The sequence below is a fragment of the Eschrichtius robustus genome, chromosome 4 (genome assembly GCF_028021215.1).
Source record: "Eschrichtius robustus isolate mEscRob2 chromosome 4, mEscRob2.pri, whole genome shotgun sequence".
Taxonomy (NCBI): domain Eukaryota; kingdom Metazoa; phylum Chordata; class Mammalia; order Artiodactyla; family Eschrichtiidae; genus Eschrichtius; species Eschrichtius robustus.
The window spans coordinates 68,939,260-68,957,010 of NC_090827.1; the positions used below are offsets into that span (position 1 = coordinate 68,939,260).

General features: G+C 31.0%; 1 protein-coding gene across 1 annotated transcript in view; it reads left to right on the forward strand.

Annotated features, from left to right (window-relative positions):
- TECRL (trans-2,3-enoyl-CoA reductase like) overlaps nucleotides 1-17,751 on the forward strand; it is a 106,722-nt gene that overhangs the window by 33,441 nt on the left and 55,530 nt on the right. The window contains exon 2 of the mRNA XM_068542192.1: nucleotides 1,268-1,319. Coding sequence (XP_068398293.1) covers nucleotides 1,268-1,319 — 52 coding nt within the window. The remainder of the gene's footprint in view (nucleotides 1-1,267; nucleotides 1,320-17,751) is intronic.

The following is a 17,751-nucleotide window of genomic DNA, read 5'->3' on the forward strand; positions in this document are numbered from 1 at the left end:
ATTTAAAATTTCATAGTAACAGAATCATTTACGGTTCTTTTGTTATTTAAAGCATAACATAAATGGAAATTAATATCATTTTTCAGTGCCCAAATCTTAGAACTTTCTTGTTAGTAAACTATATACATAGAAAAAATAAGAAAAAAATTCTGAATGGTATATCACACACTTGGTTATGGGAAGGAGTGGAATATAGTAAAAGAAATGTATTCATCATCATGCTTCTGATATATAAGACAATATTAAATATAATATAATAATGTAAATAAGAACTGCCTGGAGTGGCATCCCTTTATGCACTTTTTTTTTCATTTTGTCCTCCAAAATAGCCATAAGAAGATTTTTAGTGTAGCAAAAAATAAAATTATGTATGCAATATTCTGTACATGTTTAGAGAAAGGAAATAAATTTGACTTGCATGATCATGAAAATGTCTTTGATGTAGACTTTGAAGGATTGTTGGGTTTTTCATAAGCCAGTGAAGAATCAGAGGCAGAGGGGAATTTCAGTTTGCAAGTTTGATATGAACAAAATCAGAAAGTCAAAAAGTACTGTGATGGCTTGAGGTGTTTGGATAAAGCTCTTATCCTCATGAATTTTCTTATTTAGATGAAGAAACATTTTTCCCTTATTCACTTTTCTAACATTAGAAAGAGGTAATTTTAGTAGATTAGGATCAAATAACAATAATATACTTAAAGATTCCAAAATAAAAAGGTATCTAACATAGATTTTTGATGGACCTATTATATTTTTGGATGGAAGTTGTAAAAACATAACTAACGACAGGGCTTAGATAGGATTTTTTTTTTTTCTTATAATATTTTGAAGTAAACATTTCCCTCTTTTGTCCATGTAAATCAATTTTATATTCCTGGCTTCCTCTGATAAACTCTTTTACTATATATTTTTTCTCTTTTTGCATTTACTCATACTTTTAATTGATAGTCTCATCAATTTGGAAACCAGAAATTGAATATTATGGGCAGAGAAAATTCAAAAATATATTTTGAGATAAAAATTTGGATGAACTCACATAATTACACTATTATTATTATATACAAATATAAAACTTTGGAAAAGCTATATTGATGAAAATGTTCAAGGTTGTCAAAGCAGTAGTGCCTAAAGAGCTAAACAAAACAAGCAGGCTATTTTGTACTTATTTTACATTTTAAATATATTAAATTATGTTTTCTTCTTAAACAAATATATAGCAAACAAATGAACCCTTTTTCCTTATAATTCTCTCTATTTTCTTTTTCAGGTGACACAAAAATCTACTATTCATGATGTGAAACAAAAATTTCACAAAGCATGTAAGTTTTATATACAATTTTGAATTTATATTACAGTCTTTTTTTTCTCAAACTGGTTAAGATTTACCTATAAGAATAAGTTCAATATTATGATGGAAAGAGTGTGTGGAAATCATATTTTTACATGGAAGTCTGAAATAATACTATGCTAAATACTTCTTCATTGTGAACATTTTCATATCTAACTTTCTAATTCACATTTTAATCTTCAACACTCTTTCAGTTTTTTATTTGAACTTTTTTCATACTAACAAGAAACTTCCTATATGTGAAAGGCATTAATCAATACAAGATATTTCTTTACATTTAAGCAAATATAGAGCAAAATTTTTACTTCAGTATTTATACTGGTCAAATATCTTCCACATAGGAATTCTTTAAACAATGCATTTAAATTGTTATTTAATTTTATTAATAGCTAAATTTAAGAGATCTCATTAAGAGATCTCCTATTACTATTTATCGGGAAATAATTATATGAGATTTAAATTTTTATTTTTACAACATTTCAATTAGTTTAGCTATAATTGTTAACATAGTGATAATGTCTATAATTATTAGGTAACAATTTTTAAGAAACTAAATTTTTAGAGCAGTTTTAGATTCACAGAAAAATTATGCAGAAAATACAGAGTTCCCATATACCCCTGCCCCACAGGGGTACAGCATTCTCCACCATAAACATACAGAGAAGTACATTTTTACACCCCCCAAACCTACATTGACACATCATTATTAACTAAAGTCCACAGTTTACATTAGGATTCATTTTTGGTGTTGTACAGTCTGTGGATTTTGCTAAGGAGCATTTTCAATACTTTTGGATTTAGTTGAACAACATTTCTTTTCTGAAAATAGCTAAAGTTCACAATTTAATACATCAAATTGTTTAGCAATGCTTGAGAGTAAAATTGGTAGAACTGTTTTATTATTTTCATTATTTTATTTCAGGAAAAATGTAGACTATTTACTGAATACTTTTTGTGTATATGACATTATGCTAGGCATAATGAATAATCAAATGAAGATAGAAGACATCTTAGCTTTCAAAAACTTGCTCATGAAGAAGATTATATATATATATATATATATATATATAGAGAGAGAGAGAGAGAGAGAGAGAGAGAATATAAAAATAAAACCCAAGTAGTCAATGTATATAAAATTTATAAATATTTGGGGAAAGCTCTATTTAGAATTTTTAATAGGAACATAAAGCAGATACAGGATAAAATAGAATTATTTGAAATATGCTTAGCCAGTTTAAAATTCTTGAGGCAGGTGAGTTCTGATATTTTGCCATGAAGACATGTAGGATTTGGATATGCAGAAGAGAACCAGAAGTGCATTATAGTAGAGAAAAAAGACTAAAACAAGAGTAAGTGCAGAGATCTGTAGGGATTAATTCTCTAACCTTTAGCTTAGTAATCAAATTCTCTGTATATTTATGCCAATATTTTCTAAATTATTGAAAACTCAAAATGTGTATCTTAGTACATAACATATGTGAAAGATGTTACCCTGGTTATTTCCACGAGTATTTCCAGTTTATTTACATTCTAAATGCATTTGTTTTGTTAAGCTAGCAATTGAATTTCCATCCTTTGAAAGACTTAGTAATTTTATCTAGTAAAGTGGTTTCAGAAAGTTTAGATTGTAGTAATAAGTGCGAAGACATTTGAAAAAGACTTTTTTACTATAAAGCCAAAAGATACAACAAAATTATTTCATGTAAGTTAATAATGACAATGTAAGAATATATTATTTCTATCACTGTCTGGAAACAAGGAAGTTAATCAAAAGCTAATGTATGTTTAGAAAGAATGTGCAGTCACCTTGATGTGTGATATTATGACTATTTTTATGTTAGTTTGTATCTACATATAGACATAATTATACGGTGACTTAAAATTTTAGAGCCAGTTCTACATTTATGTGGTCTAGAGCCTTTTCTAGTAATTAGGAAAGTGAGGTGTAGTAGCTTGTGAAAAATCCTAGTAACATCCAGTTTCAGAACTGGACGGTTGAAAATATGACGATAAAATGGTTAGTTTTAATACCTATATCAAGACTTAAGGATTTCTTGACCCCTATTATTTTATTCACTTTTTGAAGCACAGTTCTAAACTTTATCAGCTTTAAATAAATTGTAACTTTTTCTACTTTTTCAAAATTACCTTTACTTTATAGTATACCCATCACTTAAAGAAAAATAATATTCAGAAGATCTTGTATTTATTATAGTGTATTTCAAAAACGTATTGGTCTTCAGGTTTTACAAAGTACAGAAACACAAAAACATTTTTTTCTGTATCACATTACAGAGAAATATCTAGAAATGAATTAAATCGGACATTATGCTTAATACATTCGCCAAATGGTGAAAGGAAATAAAAAAATATTGCTAAATCTAACAATATGTGACTGTATATATAATGGTAAAAAAAAATTATGTGTTGACTGCCTTAATATTTCATGTTTTTAGCATATTTTAAGATTGACCAATACTGAATAGTTTATTCAAATTCATAAATTATTTTAACAATAAAAATATATATTATATATGTAGTTTTATATCTACAGTTGTTTTATAACTACAGTTTTGTAACAGTAAGGTTTTTACAGTTACTTCTTTACTTTCTGACACCAAATCATTTTTTATTAAGATGTTTTGGATGATGTTTATTTTTAGACCCTGGAGTTATAATAGGAATTGTTAATCTTGTAAAGAAAAAAAAAAAAAAAATATATATATATATATATCAGAAGACTAGGTTTCCTGAGGGGAAAATTTTCCCTACATGTCATTTATCTCTATCCTTTCTTCTCTTAGGTGTTCTGACTGAACTTGATTTCTTGTCTTCCTCCTATTTCTCTGACTTGTGTCAGTGTAACATTTTTCTTAGCTCTATTTTAGGACTTTCTTTACTGTGATTTTTCTTGTCCTATAAAGTGACTATCTTATGCTCTTCCAAGGCTCATAATTTTTCAGTTCTGCTTTGTTATGAGTCATATTTTAGATTGCCCCGGTGACACCATAACAATCGGGCTGGTGAAGAGGTAGAACGGGGAGGAAACTACAGTCATAATATTAGCTGTTAAGGCAAAAGGGAAAGAGCAATGGTTTTCATGAAAAAGAGATACCTATAAAATTATAAATTATATATATGCATACACACACATAAATATATACTTTTGCCTATTTCTCCTCTTCTTATTTCATGTACCAAAATGGTAAAAAGCCCTCAGCTGCAAATCCTCCACTAGTCTTTCTTTATCTCCAGCTATTTATTCATTAACACTTGTAATTATCATTCTTGTTTGTATCTTGAAGTCTCTCCTGGAGAGCTTCAGTGGTTTTCATACTCATGTCTCTATATACCACACTCTAGTCATTCTCATCTTCTCACAAAGGTCTCACAGAAGAATTAAACCTTGCTTTGAAAACTGAGATGAAAAATAAAGAATTATACAAGTCCACGTGACACTCTGCCTAAAACTATGTGAATCTTTTTTAAGATTTCAAGAGACTTAAAAAAAACTTCCTGTATGTATACTATTACATATGCTAGTTGAGTAGGATTATCCTATTTCATGTTACTCAATTCAACACCTATTCCACATATTCTTTATTCCAAAAGTAATTTATTCCTCCCTTGGGATACAATATAACTTTAATAGAATAATAATCGTTACTATTTTTGGAAAATAATAGAACTCACAAAGAGCCACAACCATGTATTTATTTATTTATGTATTTATTTCAAATTCACTATATGTTTATTATGAAAGTAACTACAAAGATTACTTTTATTTTAAAGTTGTAACATATTTTAGCTTTGTTTCTTTTTTTTTTGGAATTTTTGAATTTTATTTATTTTTTTATACAGCAAGTTCTTATTAATTATCCATTTTATACATATTAGTGTATATATGTCAATCCCAATCTCCCAATTCATACCACCACCACCGCCCCCCTGCCACTTTCTCCCCTTGGTGTCCATACGTTTGTTCTCTACATCTGTGTCTCAATTTCTGCCCTGCAAACCGGTTCATCTGTACCATTTTTCTAGGTTCCACATATATGCATTAATATACGATATTTGTTTTTCTCTTTCTGACTTACTTCACTCTGTATGACAGTCTCTAGATTCATCCACATCTCTACAAATGACCCAATTTCGTTCCTTTTTACGGCTGAGTAATATTCCATTGTATATATGTACCACATCTTCTTTATCCATTCGTCTGTCAATGGGCATTTAGGTTGCTTCCATGACCTGGCTATTGTAAATAGTGCTGCAATGAACATTGGGGTGCACATGTCTTTTTGAAATATGGTATTTATTAATTTAAATCTGTAATGATGTACTCTATTTTGTGGGTTTAATTAATTAACAATCAAAATGTTTGCCAGAATAACAAATAAATTCCAGTAAACAAATTCTGCCTGAATGTTACAAGTTATTTTGTTATGCTTTATCATACTCAAAATTATTTAAATTCCTACAGTCTATATCTCCACAGAAGAGGGATGAATGTGCTAGTTGGCACTGATAAAATTATTATTTTATTTTAATAAAACTAATTTAAAGAATTCTCAAAGCAAAGGCCTAGTGAATGTATGCTTTAGGAACTGTGTCCTTGTTGAAAACCAAGGAATCTCTAACAGAAATTGGAAAAATACCATTGCTGTACAAAAGTTTATAGAGATAGTTTTCATATAAATTTTATTAAAACAACTTTTGTTCTAATTTTTTAAAACTGCTATAGGTTTTGTAGTTCAAATGGTTTGCAATCACAAGATAAGTTACCCCAAAAAGCATTCCAATATCATGCAGAATATCTAAAAAGAAAGTAGCCACCAAACAGTTATTATGAATGTCCACTTTTATGATTGTTTAGTGTAGGTAAATACCCTCATTATATAACTAAAACCATAGTTTTAAAGGTGATTGAGATGTAAATTCCAATGAATATTTCAAGAATATTGAATGAGATTCAATCTTTTTGCAGTAACAGATCATATAACATTTACTAAATAACTTCAAAGTTATATCAAAACATATTTTCAAAGTTTATATCAAAGCTTATACATAATTTACAAAATTAACTGTATGAGATTCTGACTCATGTAAGCATATGTACCAAACACTTGATGAATTGCTTCTAGATAATTCACCATAAATATTTTGGATCCTTATTTGAAACAAAGTTTTATTACTTTTTTATTTAGAAATTTTTAAGTAGTAAATGCTTTTTAGTGTTTCTAGCTCATATTTCTTATCAAAATATATTAGGATGCTGTGATATTGTGATTTATAATAAAAAAATATATATATATATTTGGTCTTCATCCCCTTTTTCTGGCACAGAGCTCCAAAAATCCTTGGAATTTCCTAAGTGATAACAGCAGTAAAGGTGTTTTTGTCATGTTAATTAGGTGAATTTTGGACCACACCAAAAAATGGGGGTTGATTGTCAAGCTATAATTAGAGGGTTGCAACTTTCAGAGGGGCTGGAAATTGAATCAATTGTCAATGGACTGTGATTTACTCAATCATGTCCATGTAATGAAGCTTCCATAAAATCCCCAAAGGATGGGGTTCAGAGAGGTTGGTGAACAGGTGGAGATTTGGAGAGGGAGCCTGGACACTGTGATTTTTCCCCACACCTTGCCCTTTGCATCTCTTCCATCTGGCTGTTCCTGAGTTATATCCTTTTATAAGAAACCCATTATACAGTTAAGTACAATGTTTCTCTGAGTTCTGTGAGCTGCACTAGCAAATTAATTGAGCCCAAGGAGGGGGTCATGAGAACCTCTGAAGCCTCTGAAGTTGGTCAGAAGCGCAGGTTATAACCTGGACTTGCAACTGGCATCTGAAGTGTGGGGGGAGGGGTAGGGCAGTTTTGTAGGATTGAACATTTAACCTGTGGAACCTGATGCTATCTCCAGGTAGATAGCATTAGAAATGAATCAAATTGTAGGATACCACGGTGGTGTCCTGAGCATTGTTTGTTGGTGTAGGGGGGAACCCTGCCTTACCACACACTTGTTGCAGTTGGGTGCAGAAACCAAAATAGATGTTTAAAAATTAAATAAAGAAAACCATCAGAAATAATACCAGCATGAAATTAGAATAGCAATCTATGGAATTTTTCTATTCACAGAGTTTATATGGACTAGCAACATATTTGTCAAAATTGATAAACACTTGTATAAGCATATTGGAGGAAACCATGAAGAAGGAAAAGGAAAGCTCTTTTCTTGTGACATTTGTCTTGTGGTTTATAATTCTAGCCAACATCAAAGTTCAGCACTTGCTATGAAATACTATGCCTTATAGTATCTTTGCATGTCAAGCTCTAGCTACCTTGCATTAACATTTATAATAATAAAAATAAATATAGTTAGCTTTTATCAAATACTTTATGTCATGAATCCCCTAAGATATTCCCATGTAGCAAATTTTAAAAAATATTCACAACACCTTTATGATCATCTAGTAGTAATATAATGTTCATTTTACAGATAAAAGTCTTAAAAAAATTATTAGGTAACTTGCCCAAGGTCATATAGCTAAGTGGCTGAGCTGGAATTTAAACTGGACTCTATACCCTGTACTCTAACCACTAACCTCCATTGCCTCTGTTTTACTGAGACATATATTTGTTAATTTCTTCAGGCAGAAATCCAAACAATACCTATTTATTTTACATGGGAAAGGCTATTGTTAATCCCCATTGGCAAGTAGGGAACTAGGTAGAAAGTTGGTTTTAGAAATTATGTAATAAATAGTAGTGCTATCAGTCTAAGCATAGTTCTCAATTTGTTATAATAACTGAAATCCCTGTCTAATGTCATATGACACCATAAGACCAACTACTAAATTAAAAACACCTATTAATATGAATAAAAGGAAGGAATGCAAATATGGCTTAAAATTGCTAATCGAATTTTCTACTGGGAAACTAATCTAAGAATTAGTAGTATATAAACTGAGGTGAAAAAAAAAAAGAACTACAATCAGCTGAGGTGTAATTTGTACACTGACTCTAAGTCATAAAATTCATTTCTGAAAGAAAAATCATTTTGCCCATGACTTGCATGGTATCAACTAGTTGACAACATCATAAGAAGTTTCAATGATATTTGTAATCTATTGGACCACTTGTCTCTGCAGCTGTCAAAAAGAGCTCTGGGAAAAAAAGCAAGAGAAGGAACAATGGAATTAGCAATCCAGTTGTAGATTCAGCCAGATGAAGGGATATATAATTTATTGTGACAGTATAAATGCATATACATCTTTGCCAAAAGGTCAGGGGGATATAATCAATGCTAAACTTTGAAAGGCTCAAGGAGAGTAACTCCAAACAAAGATAACACAGTTGAAGGATTTATCACATATAGGATAAAATAATGAGCATTCTCCAGGCAATCTGAAAGGAGCCTCCAGGACAAGGCTGTAGAATTCCCTGATCTCTCAATAAAAGAAGCTAGAAAAATGATAAATGCCACCAAAGAAAGAAGTGCCAGAATGCTTTTCTTTAAAAAGCCCTCTACTGCTAATTCAAGAAGCAGCTAATATTCTTTCTCTAGTAGTTTCCTCAGCTAAAGGAATTATGAGCCTTGTCAATAAATTACACGGAGAAATGCAGTAATTTGGCAGCTTATTTATTCTTTGGTAACAGTCAAGGTTATATTCTGTGAAAGCTATGGGAATTAAGTGGCTATTTGCCTTCTAGAAATTTAATCACTAATAGGACCCTTTTACAAGTGGGCAGCAATATCACCAGTTTTTTCATGTTACATGTATATTTCAAGACTGAGATAAGTTAATAATACTTGTCAATGCTGATGCTCTGGTCTTTGAAGAAATGCTAACAAATGTGCCACTGGACAAAGAGAAACTGGATTATATGGGCCCCCGTAAACTGAAAATAACAAAAGATATCCATCAGTTAGCTGTATTCCTGATGACCTTCAGAAAAAAAAAATTCAGGAAAAGAGAGTGAAATTTCATGAATCATATTTCACTCATTTTAAAATTTGACAGAATTTTCAAAATATCTCTTCTTCAGCATATTGTATGCTATTGTATTATTTACAATTTTATGCCACATACTTTTCTTTTTCTTCAGTTTTAGAGAAAGAATCATTATAATTTTGAAGCCAGTGTATATGGTAATTTAAAAAATTTTATTTCACAGATGTTTTCTGTTTCCACATGATTACCTCACAACATAATAGTTTAAATTGTTTCTGTTTTAAATTTTATCCTTAAAAAACACTTTTTGTTTGCTACTTGAGTAACAAAAGATAATTATTTAATTCAATTTAATTCATCAGATACTTATTAAGCAAGTTAAATAATCAGGAACTATGCTATACTACTAAAAAGGTGAATATTCATAGTCTAGCCATCAGGCCTTTCTAGCATGCAGAAACATGCACGTGTGCACACACACACACACACACACACACAAATTGAATAACCTTCTAATATTGATTAATACTGAATGTATTAGTTAGAAATTTCAAAAATTTTACCTTAAATTAATGTTAATCAATATTATTGTTTATCCACAGATCCTCTCTTGATCCTCAAAAGTAGTTGACAGGATATTTCCACCTTTCTTTTTCTTAAGCAAATTTCAAAATAGGTCAACAACTTACAAGTTAATAAAGAGAAATGTTAAATCTTTTTTAAAAAGTGATGCTAGATGAAGACGGCTTCCATAATCTTGAAATTTCAGGAAAATTATAATTTATTTGCTCTTAAGATTGACATATTGAGATAAAAAATAAACAACTAAATAATATATAATCCATCAACATATTAAGAGCTGCAAACATACTGAAACAATATCTTGAGAAGAAACTCTATTTCAGATCTATCTTATTATGCTATGTGATATGTACTGTAAGTCACAAAGTATAATAAAATGTTCAAAACATATTTTTATGATATGTTTTATGTTTTCTATTTTGAAAATCAACTAATGATGTAAAGAATAGTGCAATTTTGTTGTCTCTAAGTCTTCTTAGCTGACTTACAGGCCCTTGCCATATTTACATCTCTTGAATTTCTTACTTTAGCCAGTGATTACTTTGGGGTTTCAATCTAAACCACAGTATAAACCACTGGCACATATTAATATCCCAGGTATTGAAAATGGACCACTTCTCACTGTGGCTACTTTAAAATATTAGTCAAATTTACACTGCTGTATTCTTAATGTCATTGGATACTCACATAAGTGTTGAGAATTCTGTTTATATATGTGACAGGATTGTTTGCAGAATCTTAGGAAATCGACCAGTTAAGGGATGGCCATTCTGCCAGTCAAGGTTCAAGTAATAAAACTGTCATAACTAATAACAATTCAAAAAGTGCATGAGGTGTGATCCTGTGTAAATTGTTCTGTCTCTCATTATGATGCAGCATTTAAGCCTGTGTATTGCTTGCAGTGTCAGGGTTATTTTGTTTCATCTTTCATGACATGCTGATGTTTCCTGAGTCTGATATTATGAAATATTTTATTTTATAATCCCCAAGCACCAAAATGGTTGGGTTAGCAATATTTGATCTTGAGCAAGTACCTATATTATAGATGCACCAACTATTAGAAGAGTTAGTCTATCGACAGAAAATTATTGATTCCCAGTTCATATTTGAATACGAGACTACGTGAGAACATTTAAATTTCAAAGAGATCCTTTTTCTTTTCTTTCTTTTTCTAAACTTTGTTTTGTTTTGTTTTTGGCGACTACTGTTTCTGATTAAATTGTATTCATTAGCAGCATTATGGAAATAATGTATGATAAGTAATGTAAAAAAGCAAGGGAGCCTATTAAGACATAACTTGAGGCAGCATTAGTCTTCTCTCTTCCCTGGGATTTTCTTCCTTAAGGAAATGTTCCAAAAGACTGGGAATGCATCACCGTGGAATTCTATGTAAACAATCTAAAAACAAGTACATGAGCTTTTAAAATGTTTTATTAATAATGCTTCATTATTGTAAGAAAATGTCATAAAGTGGTTTATTTATTCATATACATTTTCTCATCTATCTAGTTGGTGAAAAACAATTTCATTTTCCACATTCCACAAAACAGGTCATATTCAAATAGTTACTCAGATCCTGTTATAAATCTCTTGAAAATATAAATAATCTCACTGTTAAATTTAGATATGCTAAATTATAGGACAATATTCTCTATAATCTCAAAAGATAGTAGTGTGCCAATGTCTCATTTTCATGTATGATTTTTTTGCTTAATTTGTATATCCTTTGTTGGCAAAACAACAGATTCAATGAATAAGATTATTTTTGCAAGATAATAATAGCTTCACTTTTTGCTATAATAAAATGATGAGTATACAAGATAAATTTCCAAAAATACGAAAATTTAAAAGAATAAAGCATTATCCACCTATTATTAACATTTTCACTAATATGATGCTGATATCTCTCTATGTCTATGTACATAATTTCACGTATTTTACACATTGTTCTCTAATAGCTTTTTCTGTCAGCATATTTTCTAGATAAATTTTTGTGTAAATAGTTTATGATCTACATGGTCAATATTACTGGAGATATACTTTTGCTTGGATGAGCAATACACATTCTCTGGATACATACCTAACTGTTTCCATAATAAAGCAATATTATGTTTGTTTATTCAGCAATATTTGTTGAATGTTGAAAAATATTTATTGAACATTTACCATGTACTATGCATTGATGTATTCATTATTGATGTAATACATTATTCATTATGTATTCATGTTTGTGAACTTTAGTCATACTTGTAAGAATAATAAGCTCATTTGAAATCCTAATTTTGTATTGCAAAATTTACCCTCCTAATTTACAGACTCAAAACAGTACTTCAGAATGTCTTTTTTCCCTTTTCTCAATAACCCTGGCTATTCACAGATATCAATTTTTAGTAATTAAGGATTGGAAAAACAATTTCATTTAGTATTAGATTCCATGTATTGGATCACTAGAGAAGTTTTTCATACTCTTGTTTGTGATTTATATGTATTTTTTCTGGATATTGCCCATTCAAGGTCTTTACCCACATTTTTGTTTATTTAGATGTTTTTATTGCCTTAATAATATATGTCTTTATGAATTGGTGTACAGGCCACAGTCACTGTTTTTTATTTTCTTCTGGAAAAAAATAAATCTTATAAATCTAAATTTGCCAATTACATATTTCATATTTCCTGTTTTGTGTAGCTTAGAATTATTTTTTCATCCTCCAAACTTTAAAAATGTTATTGATGTTTTATTTTCACACTTGTAAGTTATGGTTTTGTTTTTACATAAAATATTTTTGGTATCTGGAATATATCCTGGTATAAGGAATGGATATAGGATTCTCACCATTTCAATTGTCTTTGTCATTTTTAAAATTTTAGATTCTACTCACATATTATTAATAAATTTATATAGCTATTTTCTCTCATATAGATATTTAACATATTTTCTTTTTTAAATATCTAAATCTTAGATATTTAAATCTTAGAGAATTAATTCTACTTTAAAAATGTTCCCATGGTCATTTATTTTGTATCATGATTTCTCTGTTTTTCATTCATAATTCTCAGAAGATAACTTCTTGATATCACTTTCATTTATTTTTAGGGTTCTATAAATTTGAATTCTAAACATTTTCAGGGGCATAGTGTTTTACAAAATTATAATCCCAATATTTATATAAATCAGTAATATTTAATTTTTAATAGTTACCAAATATCACCCTGAATATCACTCTTATCTTTTCACCATATAGTTTATTTTTTAAATAAATTTATTTATTTTTGGCTGCATTGGGTCTTCATTGTTGCGCACAGGCTTTCTCTAGTTGTGGCGAGCAGGGGCCACTCTTTGCCGTGGTGCAGGGGCCTCTCATTGCGGTGGCCTCTCCTGTTGTGGAGCACAGGCTCTAGGAGCACGGGTTTCAGTAGCTGCAGCAAGCAGGCTCATCAGTTGTGGCTTGCGGGCTCCAGAGCACTGGCTCAGCAGTTGTGGTGCATGGCTCAGTTGCTCCGCGGCATGTGGGATCTTCCTGGACCAGGGCTCAAACCAATGTCCCCTGCATTGGCAAGCGGATTCCCAACCACTGCGTCACCAGGGAAGCCCTCACCATATATTTTAATGAGTACTAGTTCTCTCTTGAAATGAGTTAGAGTAAACTATTTGTCAAATAAAGCCACACTGAAACAGCTTTTATTCATAGTATCATCTAAATGATTATAGGGTAGCATTATGCAGTATTATATAAGTATTCTGTGCATTTTAGTATACAGAACTTACGGGGGTGTGTGTCTGTGTGTATGATTAGATGTTAGGGCAAGGCATATCATCAATTGAACATATTGTTAAAATATTTACCTTTTCCACCATAGAGCTGGGAAAGTATAGAGATGTTCCAAAGTCTTTTCAGAAAATTATCAAATGCATTTGTATGAATTAAGCAATCTTTCCTGGTTAACTTATTTAGTATAGACAAAAGATTTTCAGAAACCCCAAATAATGTATATATAATACAAATATATTATGATAAACACATTACTACTTGTTATATCTATATGTTCTTAACAAGAGAATATCTTAATTCCCTATTAAAGTATCACTTGAGTCTAAAAGCCTATCTTGGTCATTTCTGAGCTGTACCTAAATAATGTAGGAGAGTCAAAAGTAAAATGATTTAACCTAAAAAGAATATTTTAGATAGATATATCTATAGTATAATTTGAGGTTGACTGTATGTTCATCAAGCAAAATTCCTATATTTTGTCATAATCCACAGTACATCATTCATCTAGTTAACTTTTAAAATGTAAGTCATTAAATTTTCTTTCACATAAAACTTCACCTTCTGTAAGATTCATGTTATTCTAGTTTACTACCTTTCATTCTTCTTTGTTTCGTACTTACCTACATAACCTTTCTCTATTTTCTTTGATGGCTCTAGAATCTGACTAAAATTACACCTTCATTTGAAGTTCTGGCATTTCATTGAAAATTACATCTAAAATAATAACCATCCAGTATGCTAGTTCCAGAACTACTTGATTTTCTGTTATTTTCACTTCCACTCTGCTTTAGCTACTTACCCCCTTATCAATACCATTAGATTTGTCATTAGTTAGAAGTTAATTTCAATATTTGAAACTCTGAACAAGTCTCTTGACCATCTATTATTCTAAACATCTCACTCTTTTGCTTCAGGACTTCCAGTTTCTGGAACTCAGGGAGATACATAGTCTCTAGAACACCACCTGTCTTTGGATTTATCATCTAGCTTAACACTGCTCTTTTTTTTTTTTTTTTTTTTTTTGTACTTTATCTAAACTGCTCTCTTTCTGGTTGATCCATATCAAATTCTTAGCTCCACTGTGCAATCCTCTCTCCACATCCTTAAAATAAATGAGATTTATTCCTTTAATCTCATTCTCCCTATATCTTCAAATGCTTCTTCTTTATTCTTTTATCAAGAATATCTGATGAAGCAACTGACAAAGGATTAATCTCCAAAGTTTAGAAGCAGCTCATGCAGCTCAATATCAAAAAAAACAAACAACCCAATCCAAAAATGGGCAGAAGACCTAAATAGACATTTCTCCAAAGAAGATATACAGATGGCCAACAGACACATGAAAGAATGCTCAACATCATTAATCATTAGAGAAATGTAAATCAAAACTACAATGAGATATCATCTCACACCAGTCAGAATGGCCATCATCAAAAAATCTAGAAACAATGAATGCTGGAAAGGGTGTGGAGAAAAGGGAACACTCTTGCACTGTTGGTGGGAATGTAAATTGATACAGCCACTATGGAGAACAGTATGGAGGTTCCTTTAAAAACTAAAAATAGAACTACCATACGACCCAGCAATCCCACGACTGGGCATATACCCTGAGAAAACCATAATTCAAAAAGGGACATGTACCAAAATGTTCATTGCAGCTCTATTTACAATAGCCAGGACATGGAAGCAACCTAAGTGTCCATCAACAGATGAATGGATAAAGAAGATGTGGCACATATATACAATGGAATATTACTCAGCCATAAAAAGAAATGAAATGGAGGTATTTGTAATGAGGTGGATGGAGTTAGAGTCTGTCATACAGAGTGAAGTAAGTCAGAAAGAGAAAAACAAATACAGTATGCTAACACATATATACGGAATCTAAGGAAAAAAAAAAAAAGCCATGAAGAACCTAGTGGCAAGACGGGAATAAAGACACAGACCTACTAGAGAATGGACTTGAGGATATGGGGAGGGGGTGGGGTGAGATGTGAAAGGGTAAGAGAGTGTCATGGACATATATACACTACCAAATGTAAAATAGATAGCTAGTGGGAAGCAGCCACATAGCACAGGGAGATCAGCTCGGTGCTTTGTGACCACCTAGAGGGGTGGAATAGGGAGGGTGGGAGGGAGGGAGACGCAAGAGGGAAGAGATATGGGAACATATGTATATATATAACTGATTCACTTTATTATAAAGCAGAAACTAACACACCATTGTAAAGCAATTATACTCCAATAAAGATGTTAAAAAATATATATCTGTATAAAATAGATAACTAATAAGAACCTGCTGTATAAAATACGTAAATAAATTAAATTTTAAAAATAATAAAAAAGAATATCTCAACTTACAAACCACTTCTAGCAATACCACCACTCCTTCTTCTGTCCATCACTTAGCACTCACTTCAAAATAGTTTTCTTTGTCAGCATGCCAAAGACCTATCTAAGGTCACTGTCCGTTTCTTTTTTGCTGAGGCGGTGGATCCTTTTTGGTCATGTGTAACTTGAACTCTCAGTTGCATTTGACCTAATACACCGTTCTTCTCTTTGACTGTCTTCTTTTGTTTGTTTGATTTTAACTCTCTGCCCATTTGATTTTAAGATATTATATTTGACTTTTGTCATCTCTAACTTCTTGTTCCCAGACTCCTTTGAGGACCGCTCATCATTTTTTGGCCTCTTAAATATTCATTACTTCTCAGATTCTATCTTCAACAATTTCCCCTTTTAATTCTACATTTCTTTCTCTTATGTTCTCAACAATTCCCATGGCTTAGAAAACATCACTAATGAATAAATGAAATCAAAACTGTCTCCTTCTTAGAACTTTCAACTGTATATTAAACAGCCAATCTGGCATCTCAATATCTTGTACATATTGCAAACACCTAAAAGCAATTCATTAGAATTTTGACACACACGCCTGGGGTAATAGACTCAATCTGGAAACATTCAAGGTTTTTTCCAAGTCCTAAGAATTGGTGAAAACTGAAAAGAAGTAATCTTTGGGACAATATATAATAAAATGTACTTCATATTCAATCATCTTGTGATGTAAAAATGTCATTTAAAAAGTCCTAGGGTTTATTGACATGGAAGATTTTCACCTTATGAACTGCTTATCTGCCTAAGCTGAAAACTGTGTTTGGATTTCTCAGTAATTGTAGTAGTTTGATAATGAGAAGTCATATATATCCTAAGCATTTTGTTCATATTTGAAGCTATTGGGTTTGGGGAATGACAAATTAATGTAAACTTTCCTAATCCCAAAAAAGGTGAAGTATCTCAATTATAAGAGCAACTATTTGTGTTTGTTTGTATATAGGTATGGCTGTGTAGGCATGTGTATATAAAGCCATATTACAAGTATATTTATTAAAATCCTTAGATTGTGTTCAGAAATTGCAATGCGATTTTTTGAAAGGGGCCTCTGATTAATAAATAAATACTACTGAAAAAATTACAAATTTGATACCATTGGTATATTTGAAATCTGCAAATCACCGTAATTCTCATAACCACAGTCTAAGTCTTTGTAATTTTTAATCTAGATACCTGCATAGGCTCCTGTTGGATACATTTTCTCATATATTGACCTGCTCTAGTATCTTGTCCTTACTACCTAACTACCTCCAGCATCAGGTTCAAGCTTCTTATGGCACAGAAGATTCTCATAATGTCCTCATACTCTGCATGTATGTGTGTATGTTTATCTTGGTGGAGGCAAAGAAAAATCTATTTAATGTATAATTTGAGGTGTGGGGTGAGGAATATTTCCTTGGTTTTGTCCCTGTTGAAGAGCAACTGTGTTTTGACTGTGACATTATTCATACTCTATTATTTATTTGCTCTATTTGTTTCTGTAACTCTAGTGAGTTCGTATATGATTGATAAATAGGAGAATTATATTAGCATAGCGTGAAATTTACAATTGTTCATACACATTTTTTATGAGCATGATCACTTTGCACCACTGAGAAACAGTAACTTACTGCAAAGTAAATAACATGAACACATGAAGAAGATGTAGGCAAATAGACACTGTATCACAGTATTTATTTCTTACCTGGCTCAATTTGC